The following is a 13,691-nucleotide window of genomic DNA, read 5'->3' as shown; positions in this document are numbered from 1 at the left end:
TCCCCACGACGGGGTGAGCTCCCGTTGCTCGGTCCCAGCTCCTGCCAACCCAGCAGTTCGAAAGCACGTCAAGTGCAAGTAGATAAATAGGTACTGCTCCGGCGGGAAGGTAAACGGCGTTTTCGTGTGCTGCTCTGGTTTGCCAGAAGCGGCTTAGTCATGCTGGCCACATGACCTGGAAGCTGTATGCCGGCTCCCTCGGCCTGTAAAGCGAGATGAGCGCCGCAACCCCAGAGTTGTCCGCGACTAGACCTAATGGTCGGGGTACCTTTACCTTAATGTAGTCCCTACCGCTCATAGCTGTCAAATTTTCCCTTTTCTCGCTTGTAAGCCTATTCAGCATAAGGGAATTTCCCTTTTTTAAAAAGTGAGAACTTGACAGCTGTGCGTACCGCTCCCTATTTCCTTCTCTCCTGCAAATCGCTCCCCATTTACTTCTCCTCTCCTGCAAATTTATATTCTCCCAAACCCCGTTGGAGGCGGGTCAGGCTAAGAAATGAAAACGGCTGTCCCCAGCTCTAGTGCTGACACGCCAGCAACCAACCCATCCCTGGGTTACGTGAGATACCGCTCCATGAGTGCTGAAAACTATAAAGCGCACTCTGCACATGCTTAGTGAGCTGCCCTTCCTGCGAGTTCTCATGCTAGATCCTTGCAGAGAAGGAAAGGGGCCGGATTTTTTTATTATAAAAAAGCGCATTACTGTATTTATTTATTTTTACTGTGCAAAGCAACGTGGGCCAGAGAAGCTTCAGCCGAGCCCAGCCTCTCCCGCCCCCTGCCCTCCCCGTCGCTAGGGGCGGACTCCTCGTCGCCTCCGCCCGTCAGGCGCCGGAAGAGATCTCCGGGACCCGAGAGCAGCGCGGAGCGGCATGGGCGCCCTTGGCAAGCTCTGGGCGGCGTTCCCGGCTGGCCTGCGGGCAGTTCGACCGCCAGAGAGGCTCTTCGGAGGCGCCTCCGCCTCGCAGCTCCGCCCTCAGCCTCCCGCTCCGGAAGCGGAGGCGGTCGCCGCGCTCTACGTCCACGTGAGTCCGGCGGGAAAAGGAACGCGACCCACCGCGCGCGGGAGGGAATTTTTTTTTTTAATTTTTATGCGCTTGCGCACGCCGGCTTCCCCAGGAGCGTTGTACGCTTTTGCGCATGCGTACCCCGAATTAAAGCTGCTGCTCCTCCTCCTCCTGAGCCGCTGAATAACTCCCGGCAAATCGTCTGCTGGGGATGCCTTCCACCCCAACCCACCTTTTTAGTAAAGTGCGCACGCGCGTTTCCTTAGTCGTTCTTTAATTCCGGAAGGAGGGTTTGCCTTGTTTCCTTTGCAGGCCTCTTTCCCTCACCTCCAGTGCGCTTGCGTGGGGTCTGAACGGGTGCAAGTACGCTTCCTCGACGGAGCGGGTTTCACTCTGCGCATGCGCAAGCTGATGATAATGTCTCTTCCGTTCTCCCCTCCAAAAAGACCCCCCTCTTACTGAAGACTTGCATGTGTTTTACCATCACAACCCAGATGGTTATGACTCAACGAGAGTTGCACCATAACTGAGGAGGCAAAATACTACGGACAGATCTCTCTCTGTGTGTGTTCGTGTTCAGATCCAGATTTATCTACCCGATCTAGTTTCTAAGAAGTGTATAATGTACTCTGCTCAGCCAAAAGCCTAATAGACTTCCTCTGAAATAGAAATACGTGACATTTTATCCCAAACTAAGCACACCTCTCTCATAGCTGACAGTCTTTCCTTGCCTTCATTCTTCCATGTCTGCCTTTGTCCTTTTTCTGTTTACTTAAGAGACAAGCTACACATCATTAACATGACAGGCTGTTGCTTCCTGAGCAGTATGATTTGATTTTCAACTGAGGGGGGTTATATGAATGCTCCTACATTTTAAAAACAAAAACCTACTATGCATCAGGAAGAATGTATGTAGCACATTCCCATGAGTAATTGGGTTATTTTTGGAGGCCCTCTTCAGAAAAGAGTCCTAGAAAACCACCTGTGCTGACTTTCTGTGAATTGCTATTAAAATACCATTCCGCTCTTGCTCTTCCCCATCTAATTCCAAATTTGTGTTCAGAACCACAAACCGATTTTATTTCAAAACAAGTACATGCTGGGGCGTTGCCATAGCAAGTGTAGAAGACTAGGTTGCCTTGTGCTATACTTCCTCCAGCAATCATCCTCTTCCCAAGCATAATTCATTATGCAATACTAACCATATCTCCACAGAAGGAAGTCCTATTGAATTCAATGCCGCTTACCACCAGGTTAACTTTCCCACATACTCCTTTGTAGGGTCCTCTCTTAAACATTTCACCTGCCCACAAATATGCAGACTGAAAGACATGATGGTCACAATGACTGGAAAGCCTTTGAAGTTTAGCCAAAGCTAGAGATGGTGCATCTTTATGAAATAAAATGGGTTTGTGGGTGGTTGTTTTTTTACTTGGGCTGGCATTTATTGGCTGAGATTAAACTGTTGCGTAGGACTAAGTCTATAGTGCAATAAGTATATTTGTATTTTGAATCTACCATGTTTTTAAAACATGCTGGTGGTTACTTGGTGCCTTTGGGGTAGAGTGAGTGCAGAGTTAAATATTTTGCATTCCAGGCCGTTTTATTGATATCCGCTCTTGGTAGGTAGAAGTGTTACAGTCTTTGGTCTGACAAGATGTTGACGATAGCAGGACACAGCAGGGTGAAGGTACCAGAAAGTGTGGTCTTAACAAATAAGGTTTCAGTGTATCTGAAGAAGTGTGTATCATACCAATGACAAACTTAGTTGGTCTCTAAGGTGCTACTGGAAGGATTTTTTTTATTTTGTTTCGACTACTCCAAACCAACACGGCTACCTACCCGTAACAAGAATTCTATTGTTTCCTTGGTCTCTTAGTGGCCCTACTGTGAGAAACGCTGCAGCTACTGCAACTTCAACAAGTACATTCCCCGAAACCTTGATGAGCAGAAAATGAGGAAATGCCTTGTTCAGGAGGCCCAGACCCTGATCCAACTCAGCCAAGTCAAGAGGTTAGTATAGTATAGTATAGTATAGGGGGAGGTTTTGAACAGTCAGGATTTACAGTCAAGGAACTTTGGAAGGAACGGGAAAGAGCATCGGATAGAGATGAGTTTTACAACAAAGCCAGCAGCTGCTCTTGCGTTGGGAATTTTGGAATAAGCCCAATATATTCAGTACTGATGCCCTTCACCATTAGAGGATAGTGGCTTTTGTGAAATCCTACAGAGATCTGAAGTCTTTCTGATCAGTGGGAGCATTATGTTGTATATAATAATAATAATAATAATAATAATAATAATAATAATAATAATAATAATAATTTATTATTTATACCCCGCCCATCTGGCTGAGTTTGCCCAGCCACTCTGGGCGGCTCCCAATCGAGTGTTAAAAACAATACAATATATTTGTTAAGTGGCTTGTAAACTGCTATAGGAAGATTTATTTATTTTATCGAAAAGCAGTAGACAAAGAAAAAGGCAAATTGTGGCTGAGACGTATATGGCTCAACACTGTGGGTTCCTCAGATATGTCCCTCTCACCCTCTCCTTGGTTTTGCAGAATCACATCAGTATTCTTTGGTGGAGGGACGCCAAGCCTGGCCAACCCACTCACCATTGCTGCTGTCCTAGACACTGTCTCCCAGTGTGCCCATTTAGCAGAAGGCACTGAGGTTACACTGGAAGCCAATCCCACTTCAGCAGATGCCTCGTGCCTGGCTGAGTTCCAGAAAGCTGGTGTCAATCGCCTCTCCATTGGCATCCAGGTGAGGTGACGGGTGCGTTGCTTTCAGGGCTGTCTTAATCTGTGCTGATCCAGTTACAATATTCCTTTGGGGGAAGTTTCTAAAAAAACATTTATGGAAATGTTTGGCTACTTGCATTTGTCAAAAATGGTTGAGCTTGCCCAAAGTTTACCCGGTCTGTCCCGCTCCGTTCACCAGTATTTCTCTTCCTCCCCCTCCTGCCCACAGTGTGCCAGAAACAGCAGACAGTTACTTACGTTTCCGAGCACAATTCAAAGTGTTGGTGCTGACCTTTAAAGCCCTAAACGGCCTCGGCCCAGTATACCTGAAGGAGCGTCTCCACCCCCATCGTTCTGCCCGGACACTGAGGTCCAGTGCCAAGGGCCTTCTGGTGGTTCCCTCACTGCGAGAAACAAAGTACAAGGGAACCAGGCAGAGGGCCTTCTCGGTAGTGGCGCCCGCCCTGTGGAATGCCCTCCCATCAGAGGTCAAAGAGATAAACAACTACCTGAATTTAGAAAACATCTGAAGGCAGCCCTGTTTAGGGAAGTTTTTAATTTGTGACATTTTATTATATTTTAATCTTTGCTGGAAGCCGCCCAGAGTGGCTGGGGAGACCCAGCCGGATGGGTGGGGTACAAATAATAAATTATTATAATATTATTATTATTATTACTTACGGAATAAATATCTCAGAAGAAATTCCTTTCCTGTTCCTATTTTTCTACATCCACTATTTTCAAATAACAGTTAAATTTGGCAAGGGGGAAAGCATACAACAACCTGGGGGGTCATTCAGGGAAGGAGTTAAAACACACACCTCCTTTGTTGCTCTGATCACACCCTCCCCCAAGAATGTATTTCAAAGGGGAGAGGGAGGAAATGGGAAATCTCGCAAACTGTTGCTTTTTGGCCATCACTCTTCTCTTTTTGCTCCCATTAGTTCTTGCTTGCACCCGACATTCAAAAATCTTCATGCTCTAATAGTGTTTTCACTCTTGCCTTACTCATATCTCTTTCCCGACATTTGCACTTCTTCTTCCCCTGATAAATGAGGCAAATATACTCATGTTTTCCCATCCTCATCAATAGTCACTTAATAATACGGAACTGAAACTCCTTGGAAGGAACCACACATCTTGGGACGCCCTACGAACTTTAGAAGAAGCCAAGAAACTCTTTGCAGGCCGTACTTCTATTGACCTCATATTTGGACTCCCGGGTCAGACCAATGCATCGTGGATCCAGGGTCTGGAGGAACTGCTCACCGTGGGTGATGACCACATCTCTCTCTACCAGCTGACACTGGAGAGGGGTACTTCACTTTTCAAGCAAGTCCACCAGGGCTCCTTGCCCATGCCTGATCCGGATGTCGTATCAGAGATGTACGAGTGCTCCCGGCACCTTCTGCAAAATTCAGGCTTCCATCAGTACGAGGTCTCCAATTTCGCTAGGAATGTAAGTCTGTTACTTTGCCTAGAACCTCTGCTATATAGCCTAAATCAGGAGTGGGGGGACCTTACTCAGTCCAAAGGCAGCATCCAAACATTGTTAATCTTCCCCACACACCAATTCATACATATGTCACCTGCTTCCGTCCATTCTCACGTATAATACAGGCCATACCAATACCCATTCATGTTTGTTTTCTCCCCGCCACTAACACACACACTCTCACATACACACACTCACTCTCTCTCTGACCGCACCTCCAAATAATTAGGCTTGAAAAAGGATTGGAGTTGCAGTCTCCACAAAGATCTCTCTCTCACACACATAAACAACAGCTAACCTTGAAAACAGCTTCCTATTGGAGTCACTGGGAGACCTTTTTTCCAACGCTTTTTTCAAAGGTGGAGGGTAACTGGGGATGAGGGTCATAGCTGCTACGGGAAAGGTTAGCCTTCTTCCCCCCCCCCCCCTGTGTGCTGTGACACCCACACCTGGTTTTCAAGCCTGCCAAGCAAGAGGAGCTTTTTCCAGTGTGGGGGATTGCAGGATATGGTTAACCCTTTCCCCTTCAGTTGCAACCACTCCACACACAAACACGGAGAGGGGGACATGCAGAGAAGCACTCATGGGCCGCATCCAGTCTTCAGATGGATTGGTGGTGGGGTTCCTCTGACCTAATCAGAAGGGAGTAGACAAAAGAATTTCAGATAATGAAATCAGCTTGCTTGCTTGGTGTGTGTGTGTGTGTGTGTGTGTGTGTGTGTGTGTGTGTGTGTGTGTGTAGGAAAGAAAGAGGAGAATATCATCCAGCTACAGAACTGAAGCAAACATGCTCTGAGGATGCCTTCTTAGCAAAGAACAGACAGAGCATGTTATGGAAGGCAAACTGAGACAGATAGTCAGAAGGCTTAGTTCCCTTTAAAGAGAGAGCTTTAAATCTGAGCTTTCCACTTTCTCACAAAACTTGCATGCTGGATCCAGTCAGGTGCCGAGCGTCCTCAGGAGTCAATCGCTAAAGGGTGCCCAGCATGGTGTAACACTGGACTACCCATTTCTTGGTGGTTATGTTGTTCTGGTTTTTTTCCCATGCAGGGGGCACTTAGTACCCACAACCTGTCCTATTGGCAAGGGAGTCAATATATCGGGATTGGACCAGGTGAGCAATGGTTGGGGAAATGAGAAGGGCCAGCCGCTTCCCAATCTGGGCTCGCCAAAGTGCTTTTCAGATGGCACCATTTTAGCTGTGCTTCATGTTAGACATAAGTTGTTGGGGAAGGATGGCCTGAGCTATCTGATGGCTGGGCAGTTACGCACATTTGCTTCCCACACCCTCTAGAGACGAAGAATTAAGTCACAGCCCTGGCTCCCTTTTTCCTAGGAGCCCATGGGAGATTTGTGCCACGGGGAGATGGCAAGGTTCATCGGGAGGCCAGGATACAGACTTTGGAGCCAGATGTATGGATGAAGGAAGTGTTGGCCGTTGGGCACGGGACCCGGAAGCGGACTGAACTCAGCAAACTGGATATGTAAGCAGAAGGGGAGGCAAGGAGGCAGTTTTATCCCCATGTACTTGAGCAGAATTCCTTCAAACCATGGTAATGCAGCAGGAACACCTTGGGTTCAAGTTTTGACTTGACCACGAACTCAGTAGTTGCCCATAGGCATGCCATGACTGCTTATGCCCCCATCTGCAATAGGGGAATACTAAGACCTACATTACACTGCTGTTAGGATTTCTGAGAAAATCCATGTGAAATGCTTTGAATACTCTTAAGGGTGTGTCTGAATTTTCAGCTCAAGGGCTTCATTCCCTCAAGTCAATCTTTTGGGGTGACAGTGGTGGGTGGGGCCAGAGGCAAGAAATGGATGGAGCCACAATGACTCTTATCTTTGGTATGGTGGCTACATTTCAGCTGTGGAGAATCCAGAGGCTTCTATGCATACGCATCTCTCCACCCTTCAACTGGGCCAGGGTTTCCCAAACTTGGGTCTCCAGCTGCCTTTGGACTACAGTTCCCATCATCTCCGACCACTTGTCCTGCTAGCTAGGAATGATGGGAGTTGTAGTTCAAGAACAGCTGGAGACCTAAGTTTGGGAAACTCTGATCTAGGCAAACAGGAGGCATTCTCACAGTTCAGGAACAGAGCCCCTGTTCAGGAACAGAGTGGGAGTGGCTTGTGGGGAGCCCCAAAGGCTGGCCAATTTCCTTATCTGTGTTCTAAAGCTCTATATAAACACCAAATATGTTTTAAATATATAATGCTTGAAATAGCAGGTGGTTGGTTCAGCCTAGGCCAGGCATGGCCAAACTTGGCCCTCCAGCTGTTTTGGGACTAAAGGACCAGTGGTCAGGGATGATGGGAATTGTAGTCCCAAAACAGCTGGAGGGTCAAGTTTGGCCATGCCTGCTCTAGGCCAGTGTTTCTCAACCTTTTTTGGGCCAAGGCACACTTGTTCCATGAAAAAAATCACGAGGCACACCACCATTAAAAAAGTTAAAAAATTTAACTCTGTGCCGCCCTATATTGACTATATAATTATGACTGTAAGAAACACTTGCCAATTGCTGTGTTGGTTGCAATCTCCTGTAATAAGGCTTCACAAGCCACTGATTTCTCTGCCAGCACAATCCTTTGCTCAGCAAGTTTCAGGTTGAGCTCATCCAGCCAGCTTCTTTAAGTTTGTCTAAAACCACCCTCCCGTGGTGGTGGCTGTTGAGAGCTGCGCTCGCCCCGCGTCGTGACCCGGCCGGCTTCCTTTCCGGCGGGTCAGTGATGTTTATTGGCGGCCACCAGGCACGTGACAATGCAAATCGCCCTTCTCGTCGCCGCACGTCGCGGCACACCAGCCAGCGTCTCACAGCACACTAGTGTGCCGCGGAACAGCGGTTGAGAAACGCTGCTCTAGGCTAATCTGCTACAGTCGCTAGAAATGGTGTGTGCAGAAAAAGCAGTACAGGTTTCTTGTGACTAATCCTAGGTTGCTAGAGAGTTCTATGTCCTTCTGTTAAATGTTACCCTGTAACTGTCTCCTTTGTAGACTGGAAGAGGTTCTGATGTTGGGGCTTCGTATGGATATGGGAATTACACACAAGGTGAGGTCGTGTGATTGCGCCAGCAACTGCACTTGCAGCCAATTGGGTGGGACTGAAATTTTCAGTGCCCTAACTCCAGAGCTTTGAAAAACATGCTGATTGTGGCTGCTAAATGAATGAAAGCTGGAAATAACATTTGTGGATTTCCACTGGCCATGAGGCTCTCCATTTTAGGAACTGCAGATTTTCCCCGCCCTCAGTTTATTTTCCTTAAAACACACATTGTTACTTTCAGTGATCCAACAAGGAGAGAATTAGCTGTTGCCTAAAGCAACCCCCTGCACCTTTCTCTCTCTCCAACTTTTATTCAGAGTTACATTTGTCTCCTTGCGTCTATCAGCAGTATCCAGTTATGCACACTGGGAGCAGGAAAGAAAAGGAAAATAACATGGTTATATCTGACCAAAAGCATTACTAGGGTGGGGAAAAACAACTCAACACCCAGTTTCTTAATTTGGCAGCAGTGCTGTGCCAGGCATCTTGTTGAGTAGTACCGTAAGCTACACCAGGAACTGGGACCATGGGGCTCTCCAGATGTTCTTGGGATTCCAACTCCCATCAATCCCAGCCAACAAGGCTGGTAGTCCAAGATCCAAGTCCAACGTTGGGAGGGTCATGTTTCCCATTCCTGCCCTAAATCTTCATCCCTCCAACAAAGACAAAAATGGTGAAGTCAAGCTTTGAAAATCAAACCGATTCAAGCTTGCCAAATTGCTTAGCATATTTTGGTTATGGTAGAAATCTAGAAACCGCTAGACAATTTTGCACAGCCCCAGTGCAGGCTAAGATAAAAAAAACAATATACTCCCACCCTTGCTGCAACTTATCTTGCCCGGCTTATTCCCAACGATGGTTTGTTGCCAACAATATAAAAGGGGTGTTGGCATTCAAATATGGGTTTGCCACCAAACTAGCATCTAGATTCTGTTTTAGCAACTGGCATGGCCACTCAGTTACCGACCTTCATTACAAAGATGCAATCAACCTAGGATTTCAGAAAGATAAGCTAGCTTGAATGCTGGTTACCAGGTCTGGGACAGAAGGAAAAAAACAAAAAAGGAATTTATTTTTACGTATATGCATTGCTTCTTGCCTTTTGGTATTAGGAGTCTCAAAAGGTAGCTAGAAAATAAATAAAGACCATAAAAAACCAATTTACAACAACTCATAAATCAACAACTCATAAAATCAGTAAACTTCAAGCAATATGTAGAGCTGGGTTGAACATAATACTAACTATAAAAAGGGTAAAGGACGCCTAACAGTTAAGTCCAGCTGCAAATGACTCTGGGATTGTGACGCTCATCTCACTTTACTGGCTGAGGGAGACGACGTTTGTCTGCAGACAGTTTTTCCGGGTCATGTGGCCAGCATGACTAAGCCGCTTCTGGCGAAACCAGAGCAGTGCACAGAAACGCCGTTTACCTTCCCACCGGAGCAGTACCTATTTATCTACTTGCACTTTGACGTTCTTTCGAACTGCTAGGTTGGCAGGAGCTGGGACCGAGCAACGGGAGCTCACCCGTGTCGCAGGGATTCAAACTGCCGACCTTCTGATCGGCAAGCCCAGGGCTCAGTGGTTTACACCACAGCGCCACCCACATCCCAACAATACTATGGCTTAGTGCAAATGGAGAAATTGCAGTCATTTTGCTGCTGCTTCCATCTTGTTGCTGCAGTCCCACTACTGTGAGCCAAACCATGCCTTGGCTTAGGTTGTCATCTGAACCTAGGCTTGTGGTTTGTGTCACTCCAGTCAAAGCATGAGCTGTAACTATGGGGTGTTCTGGGTTTGCAGCTTGTAATTTGTCTGGAGCAGGTAAACACAAAGCCTAAGTTAAGGCAACATGCTTAGCCAAGGCAGGGCATAGCTCACAGCAGTGCAGCAGGAGGAACATTCTCCAGGAACACTCACACCAAGCCATGGTTTGTTTGGTATAGTGTTATATACAAACTTGATAGCAGAATGGGAGGCTGTGGGGGGGAGTTACTGCCCTTCCTGAAAATTTCCACGGAACTAGCCTTGCTTGTGAGCATCCTGGGGGACGTGCCACAAGAGAATAGGTCTGACTTCTTGAGGGCACCAGTTTAAACTCTGATGGCGGAGGGGAGCAACCAGAGCAGGGCCCCATCATATGCTCTTAAAATTATAAGAGAGGCTGAGCAATTCATTGCGAGGACTTTATAATTGACATTTGGAAGCCGCATCTCTCTCCCCCCTCCCCCCGGCTCATTAGTGTTCTGATAGGACATCAACTGCAAAGCAAATTCTCGAAACTATCAAGCAACACCCAGTTTTTCCTAGCAGCATTTCTTTTCTACAGCACTGGCTGCAATTTGCCCCTGACCTCAGCCTGTGGGATGCATTTGGAGAATCGGAGGAAGTGAAAGAGCTGGAGGAGTGCGGTTTGCTGCTTCTAGATGACAAGTAAGGGGCCCCTATGGGTTCATCACGTTTCTCTGTGAAGAAAGATGCTGTTGTCTGCTGTGCAAGACTAATCCATGTCCTTGTCGGTGGGGATTGGATTTTTTTTTTGCAGGGGACTTAGATGTTCTTGGAGAGGCCTGGCTGTGTTGGATTCTCTGCTGCTGACACTTCTTAACCAGTTCCAGAAAGCCTGGGTGGAAAGAGAAAAAACGTCCAATCAAACCTGAAGTCCCTACTTAGGTTCCTTGAGAAGTAAAGGATCGCAGGAAGCAGCCTTATACTGGGTAGGGCAGGACACTAGGGATTAGGAATGTTACAACCTTGTGCACTGACTCACACTATCATCCGGGGCTAGTAATTTAGCCATCTTGATCTCATTTCTCCACCTACTAAAGCTGAGATAATGACCATGAGCCTTGCAAATGAAATACACGTTATGGAACCACAGCATTCTCATGATGTTAGTAGCAAGGAGGGTAAAACAAGGCAACAAAGTGGAATGCAGTGCATCGATCCGTACAAGGGCAGGGCCCACATCCTCAGGTGGCGTCACTAATCACAGGTCCAACAGGCTGAACAAGTAACTTTCTACATAGGATGAAATTTCAGCTGTTGTCCATTAAACCATGGCTAAAAGCACAGTGCAAACTTATATTTCAGAGGTAGAATGACAGTATTTCAGGGGTGATTTAAATTGAGAAAGTATGTTGCTGCAGGAGCTTGGCTAGATCAAGTTTCCTACTAGATATAATTTTGGTTGCGTGTGTAGATTATAGTCGCACATTTTGAGAACCGTGGTGGGATTCAAATGGCTCCAGCTAATTTATTTGACAAATGAAATAAATTAAAGAGTTCAGTTAGGTTTTACACACATTATATACAAACTCCCATGCATGGATTCTGGACAGGAGGAAATGTGCTCCATTTTGCATTTACTGGCTAACACAGTAACACAGATCATAATAAAAAAAAGTAAACAGAAATGCAACATGTCTTTTCTGCTCAGGTTCATCCACTGGGAAGGTGGGGTGTGCAAAGGTGTGTTACCTAACTTGATGCACACTGTGCTGATTGGCTGGCCTCCTATGATGTCACCAGGAAACTTCCTTGTGCTCATTCCCTGGAGCAATGCTGCACTGTTTTTTGAAGGCAATGAAGGGAAGGATGAACACATGAACAGGATAGTTTGGAAAAATAAATTTAAAAGGACAGCTGACCTGAAGCATGCTGGAAGTACAAGACTAATTGATGAGCCAGCGTCTGATTTGCTGATAGGCACATAAATTGTTTTGGGCTCACTCCACAGCCAAAGACCAATTCAAGCTCTCTTAGACTGTTCAATTTTATTCTTAAAAGCACACAAACAACAGAACTTTTAAAACATCAATAAAATTCAGTTCCAGAGACTAACAGGCTCTTTTTAAATATTATGCCTGGAGCTTTTGCACCTTAATTGTGAAAATAATTTAAAATATGTAAAATAATATGGCAGAAACATGTGAATGGAAAGACCTGGAATCAAAGCAACGTCATGCAGCTTAAAGTTCATTTCGCCAACATGGTGAAAAGTTCTTACTTAGTATGTTGTTTGTTGGTTTGTTTTTTGCCAAAATTGAATAAGATTCCTGAGGTGAAACTACTTTTATGCTGCTTTTTTAAGGGAACAAGCCTAGCAATCTCCTGTGCTGTTGGTTTTCTTGCCGCAGGATAGACTTTAAAAATAATTTCTTGTAAGCCACACAGGAAATTTGTTGAAGGGTGAGATTTAGATTCCTAAATAAAACAGACTTGTAAGTGGCATAAGTACACCAAACACAGCTTCACTAAACATGCAAAAATTCTGTGAGTTTTGCACCTTGGTACAATTGCATGGAGGTAAATGGGCTGCTAGGTCATTTCTAACTTAACCATCAGGGGTTTGTGTGTGTGTATAATCTCTCTCATGAAAAACTGCCTCTTCTTTCCAAATGCAGGGAGAGAGAGAGAGAGAGAGAGAAAGAGAGAGAGAGAGAGAGAGAGAGAGAGACAAACACATTCACATCTAAGGGCTGATTAAAATCAGTAAAGCAATTAAAGCTTATTACAATCACTCTGGGAGGCAAGAGTAAACTGCTAGGGCAGGAATTAAACTTAAAGTGGAATAATTACAGCTCCTTTAATTGCAGCTTCTTTTTACGCTGGATTTCAATCTACTCTTCTACTATTGTGCACATAACTTTTTAATAGATTTACTATGATTAATAGTCTTTAATATTTGCCATTCTCCTCCTTGCAGCAGCTAAGCTATAGAATCTGCAATGTAAATAGGACAAGCAGACACATTCCCTGCCCTCCCACTCCCGTTCTTCCTTGTAGCATTTCCTACGCTAGGGTTTTATTTTGGAACTGTCAGGAGCTCACTGGGCGTCTCCTGCAACCCTTAACGTTTCTACATCACTTGATAAACATGTAAACTAATAGGACTTTTCCTGTCACCGTCATATCCGAGTTTATGGAGAAACAAGCCTGCCTCAATGGAGTAGGCGGGGAAAACAATGGGCTAAGTACCGAAACCCCCGAACTGCGATGGTGACACCATTTGCTCGCGTATTTGCGTCCTACTTCCCATTTTTAGAAGGGGAAAAGGAAGGGGGATTTGCTCAGAGTTGGAGGCAGCCGGTTGGGTGATTCTCTGTTCAGAAAGGGCATCCTATATTCTACCGCTCCTCTTGCAACTGAAGCCTTGGTGTGAAGTCTGCACTGGCGGAGGTTGGGCATCAAAAACAGAAGAAGAAGAAGAAGAAGAAGAAGAAGAAGAAGAAGAAGAAGAAGAAGAAGAAGAAGAAGAAGAAGAAGAAGAAGAAGAAGAAGAAGAAGAGGAGGAGGAAAAGAAGAAGAAGAAGAGGAAAAGAAGAAGAAGAAGAGAAGGTGGCGTTTGATGTTAAGCACAAGGTTTGAACTCGCTCCAGGATGACTGTGG

At 45.9% G+C, this 13,691-nt stretch overlaps 1 protein-coding gene across 1 annotated transcript; it reads left to right on the top strand.

The window, feature by feature from the left end:
• Positions 1–728: 728 nt before the first annotated feature.
• RSAD1 (radical S-adenosyl methionine domain containing 1) lies at positions 729–11,715 on the top strand. Its single transcript, XM_035104381.3, has 9 exons — positions 729–1,025; positions 2,887–3,020; positions 3,574–3,778; positions 4,850–5,215; positions 6,302–6,365; positions 6,588–6,735; positions 8,250–8,304; positions 10,629–10,732; positions 10,845–11,715. The coding sequence occupies exons 1-9, from the start codon at positions 873–875 to the stop codon at positions 10,957–10,959; spliced, it is 1,344 nt and encodes a 447-aa protein (XP_034960272.3). The 5' UTR covers positions 729–872; the 3' UTR covers positions 10,960–11,715.
• Positions 11,716–13,691: the final 1,976 nt, after the last annotated feature.

This window comes from Zootoca vivipara, chromosome 2 (assembly GCF_965207765.1).
Source record: "Zootoca vivipara chromosome 2, rZooViv2.hap1.1, whole genome shotgun sequence".
In the NCBI taxonomy this organism is placed as follows: Eukaryota; Metazoa; Chordata; class Lepidosauria; order Squamata; family Lacertidae; genus Zootoca; species Zootoca vivipara.
The sequence above is the reverse complement of the archived record's forward strand: the minus strand, read 5'-3'. Positions and strand labels throughout refer to the sequence as shown.

Bases quoted from the DNA above. Each gene is read 5' to 3' on its own strand.
- RSAD1 (XM_035104381.3), top strand. From the start codon at position 873: ATGGGCGCCCTTGGCAAGCTCTGGGCGGCGTTCCCGGCTGGCCTGCGG. The intron at 3,021-3,573 runs GTTAGTATAGTA...TTGGTTTTGCAG, and splicing joins CAACTCAGCCAAGTCAAGAG to AATCACATCAGTATTCTTTG. The intron at 3,779-4,849 runs GTGAGGTGACGG...CCTCATCAATAG, and splicing joins GCCTCTCCATTGGCATCCAG to TCACTTAATAATACGGAACT.